The 4474-nt window shown below is 47.2% G+C and overlaps 1 protein-coding gene and 2 pseudogenes across 3 annotated transcripts in view; all 3 read left to right on the top strand.

The window, feature by feature from the left end:
• Positions 1–341: 341 nt before the first annotated feature.
• Positions 342–1670, top strand: TEOVI_000525100 (WD domain, G-beta repeat, putative; the record flags this gene model as incomplete). Its single annotated transcript, XM_067221315.1, has 1 exon — positions 342–1670. The coding sequence occupies one exon, from the start codon at positions 342–344 to the stop codon at positions 1668–1670; it is 1329 nt and encodes a 442-aa protein (XP_067077416.1).
• Positions 1671–1893: 223 nt separating this feature from the next.
• Positions 1894–2194, top strand: TEOVI_000525000:pseudogene (annotated as a pseudogene). Its single transcript is given in 2 exon segments — positions 1894–1992; positions 1994–2194. Coding segments are annotated over 2 exon segments (300 nt in total).
• Positions 2195–2566: 372 nt separating this feature from the next.
• TEOVI_000524900:pseudogene overlaps positions 2567–4474 on the top strand; it is a 3391-nt pseudogene continuing 1483 nt past the window's right edge. Inside the window, exon 1 of the mRNA in view lies at positions 2567–4474. Coding sequence covers positions 2567–4474 — 1908 coding nt within the window.

Raw genomic sequence — 4474 nt, 5'->3', positions numbered from 1 at the left:
GTGTGTGTGTGTGTGTGTGTGTGGTTTTGTTATTGTTATAATATGTGATAGCGGAGTGGATCAACCAGGGCGTGGGGTGCGTTTTCGTTTTGTCTTTTTTTGTTACTTCTGCAAATGCTGATACGGTGGAGCAGCTCTTGATGGCGCTTTTCGCAAACGCACAGTTGGTGATTTGATTATGTCCCTTTCCCTCTCTCTCTCTCTTTCTTTCTTTCTTCAATTATTTGTCTGTTGGTAAATATGCTATGATATGTTGTCTTCTCTTTCCTTATACCCGCGTCTGTTAGCCTGGTTGAGGGTTGGTGATTGGGCCTCTCTCCATACTTGGCAACCTCAATTTTATGTTGTTCGTCGCTTCCAGCAGCAAATCCCACCTCATCAACCTTGATACAAAAACCGTGGAGCGATCATATGTAACGACACCGGTGGAGCGCCGGGGCCTCGTGTATTGGCCCACCGCTCGGGTCGTTATGTCGAATCAATCACGTGGGTGCGCGTCTCTCTTTTCCCCAGCGATGCAACAGCCGGTATTGCGTTGCCTAACACCTCAAGCGGTGACAGCTTCTGCATCCACGAGCGATGGCGCATTTCTGTTGGTCGGCACTGCAGAAGGCAATTTGTATGTATGGAGTACACTATCCGGGGAGCTGTTGCATCCTGTTCGGTCTCATACGCGTCGGATAACCGAAATCGCGATATCATCAGACCAGTCACTCATAGCCACGGCATCCGAAGATTCTGTCTGTAAAACTTGGTTACTGGCGGCACTGGTGGCTCGTGGTGTCTCAGCACCGGCACCACGAATTGTTTTCAACGGACATTCGCTCTCTGTTAATGCGTGTTCATTCCTGGACAGTAGCCAATCCGTGGTGACGGCGTCTTCGGATCGCAGCTGCCGTATCTTTGATGGGAGCACCGGCCAACAGCAGTTTGTGGTAACTCTCGGTGATGTTTTAACATCTGTGCGACCGTCTCCAGGTGACGAAATGCTTCTTATCGGCGGGGAAACGGGCTCCCTTTTTTTTGTTCGACTTTATTCCTTCAGTGAACGGCAGTGCTTACCGACTGCTGGGCTTATTAGGTGCGTTAATGATGTTGTGACATGTACACCTTTCACCGATGGTCACAAGGGTGCTATTGTGTTTATACACTTTGATTACACTCGACCCGATTATGTCCTCGTGGGAAGTACAAATGGCGTTATTTTGTGGTGGAATATACGCGCGGCAACGACTGTAGAAAAGGCAGTGGATGACATTGCCGGCGGGTTGTTAAGTGTTTGTTATGTACCAAGTGATGCAACGCAACCTTCGAGTGCTGCCGTGCCGCCCGTTGTGCTACAGAAGCATCCTTTGGACCCTTTGGGTGTGGATTTTATTGTGGTATCGGCGGGGAAAAAAGAGTCAGCACCGATCTCGTATCAAAAGGAAGGTGGGAGCCGGGCATCACGTCGCAAAAGAAAACATCAACAAACGATGGAAGACACGTGCGTTTCCATGAAACGCACGGAAAATGTTGTGGCAACAGAACTGGAGGAAGGCGCCAGAGAGTCCACTGGAAAACCAACATCTGCGGAGAGGTTCAGTCGCTTGCGGGAGAAGAATGATGAATTGGAGTTCCTCAAGAATAAACTGAAGGAGAAATTACGGAAATTGAGGGCTGCAAGTTGAATCGCTCCGCATGACGTCATGTGTTTCCGTGCGGTCATTTAGCTAAGGGAGTGTTACCCATGAAGTGCATCTGCGTTAATCGAACATTTCTCGTTTATTTTGTCTTTGTTCTTCCCCTCTTCTTTCCGCAACCGTCTACTTCATCTTTACACGAAACTGTTTATCAACATTTTTTTAAAAAAATAACCTCTTCTTTAAATCCTTATTATATCGAATAAGTAAGATGGACTCATTTTGTGCGTTATGTTTGACCTTCTGCATTGACGAAAGGGAGAGGGGATCTGCTCGGCCTTGTCTTCATTCAATCATAGTCTGGAAGCATTTTTTTTTGGGAGCATGGTGCATGGGATGAAGAAACGCCGCGCTTTGAATTGCATATACGATTTGATGCAACTGCTTTTGTGCAGATGGCAGTGATGGGTGATGGTTTCAATCTCTTGTATGTCGGGTGGAGGGCGAGTGGGTCGTGGGTTGGGGGCAAGGAAAAAAAGAAAACTGAGACATTAATGCATCTGTACGTATCGCGACAAGACAATTTATAGGTTTTAGATGCACTACTCTACTGCTTGTGCGTTATATAGATGTGCATAGATGGATGATACACCGTGACTGTGTACCTTAAAAACGGAACAAAATAGTTCGATTTAATTACTTTTTAACAGTTGATGAATAAGCGCGGACAGTGGGGGATGTTGAGCGAGTTCTCAACTTTGTAATTTAATCTTTTTCGCTACAGCTTGCACAAACATGTCTTTTACCTACTTTTCATTTAACCTGCCTGCTTCGTACGTGTCGCTCTTTACGTAGCGCTGCGGCTGTATATTTTCATTTGTGGAGAAGAGGCGGGTATAGTTATATTTATTTACGCATCAGAAAGAGGAGGGAATTAAAAGGAAATGACCCCTAGGGCCCGTGGTTGCGATGAGGGTTACGCCACGCGTAAGTTGGCGTTGCTTCCAGCCCTTATTAATATGAAGGGACTGCTGAACCATCACGTGGCCTCCTTTGATCACCTTATCAATGTGGAGCTGGGGCGAATTCTGTTGAATGAGTCAAACAGAGAAATTAAGAGCAGCATTGATCCAGATTTTTCCATTCGCTACTCAGGTATTCGCGTTTGCCGCCCCCGGGAGATTGTGGGAAAGGGTCAACTTCCCAAGCCTGTGTCACCGCATGAGTGCCGCACGCGGGACCTCACGTATCGCGGCGATATTGTAGTGGATGTGGAGTACACTAGCCGTGATCGCTCTAAACGAATATGCACTGAAACCAATATTAAAATTGGGACAATCCCCATTATGCTCAAATCGAGTTCATGCAACCTGTACGGGAAGGGGAGGGAGGAGCTGATTGCTATGCGGGAGTGCCCACTTGATCCTGGAGGGTATTTCATTATTAAAGGTGTTGAGAAAGTTTGCCTGGTGCAGGAGCAGCAGAGTAAGAATCGTGTCATTATCGAGGCGGATGACAACGGAGATATTGTGGCACATGTGCAGAGCAAAACGCACTATTCCATCTCAAAGTGTTCAGTTACTTTCAGGAAAGGCCGTATTGTTATGGTGCACCGTTCTTTTAAGGAAGACATCCCCATCGTAGTAGTATTAAAGGCGCTCGGCATGGAGAGTGACCAGCAGATTGCACAACACATTGGAGTTTCACCCGCTTTTCAAAGCGTACTGTTTGCCTGCTTCGAGCACGCAGCCTCGCTTAATGTTAAGACACAGGATGATGCGCTTCACTTCATTGGTGAACGGCGAAAGGAGACCTTCTGGGAAATGGACGAAACACAGCAGCGACACGTTCAAAAGTCTAAGGCGGATAGCGCTGCGGAGTTTCTTGCAAATGTTCTTCTGTGTCACATCCGAGAGGGGGAAGTGCAGCGTGATTGGAACTTCCGTCACAAAGCGTTGTATGTTTGTTTTATGGTTCGGCGCATGGTAGAGGCGAGTGTGGATTCATCACTCCTCGATGAACGTGATTTTTACGGCAACAAGCGTTTCGAGACAACTGGGACGCTAATGGGGCTCCTGTTCGAAGACCTCTTGAAACAATACAACCGCGTGGTAAAGACCGCAATGGATCAGTTACTTTCCAAAAAAGACACGACAAAGCCATTCAATCTTAAACAGTTGATGGAAAGCAAAATGGAGGTTATACAGAACGGAATGCGTGTGGCGTTGAGTAGTGGCAGATGGGAATTGAAACGGTTTAACATGAGTCGTCAGGGGATAACGCAGGTGTTGTCACGGCTATCTTACATTTCATGCATTGGTATGATGACCCGTCTGGCATCTTCATTTGAAAAGAGCCGCAAAATCAGTGGACCGCGCTCGCTGCAGCCAAGTCAATGGGGAATGGTGTGTCCCTGCGATACCCCAGAGGGTGAAAGTTGCGGTTTGGTTAAGAACTTTGCTATTCTTAGTCAGGTAACACTCGACATGGATGATTCGTTTGTGCGTGCGGCTGCGTACAATCTTGGAGTGGAGGAAGTCGATTGTATCAGCCCCAACGAGTTTCTTAAATATTACACAGTTTTCCTCAATGGAACGTTGATGGGCATTCACCGGTACCCGAGCCGTTTGTGTCGGGGTGTACGAACCCTGAGGAGGTCAGGCCGCCTGCATCCACACGTTTCTATTGCGATAAATGACCGCCAAAAGAGTGTTCAAATTGGTTGCGATGGCGGACGGATCGTGCGGTTGTATATTGTCGTTCGCGACGGGAAACCCGCTGTAACTTCTCAACACTTGGATAACTTGAGTTCAGGCAAGTGTTCAATTAACGATTTTTTAGCTGAAGGTTTG

This window comes from Trypanosoma equiperdum (genome assembly GCF_001457755.1).
Source record: "Trypanosoma equiperdum strain OVI genome assembly, contig: ctg_1409, whole genome shotgun sequence".
Taxonomy (NCBI): domain Eukaryota; phylum Euglenozoa; class Kinetoplastea; order Trypanosomatida; family Trypanosomatidae; genus Trypanosoma; species Trypanosoma equiperdum.
This window is presented reverse-complemented; position numbering and strand designations above follow the sequence as displayed.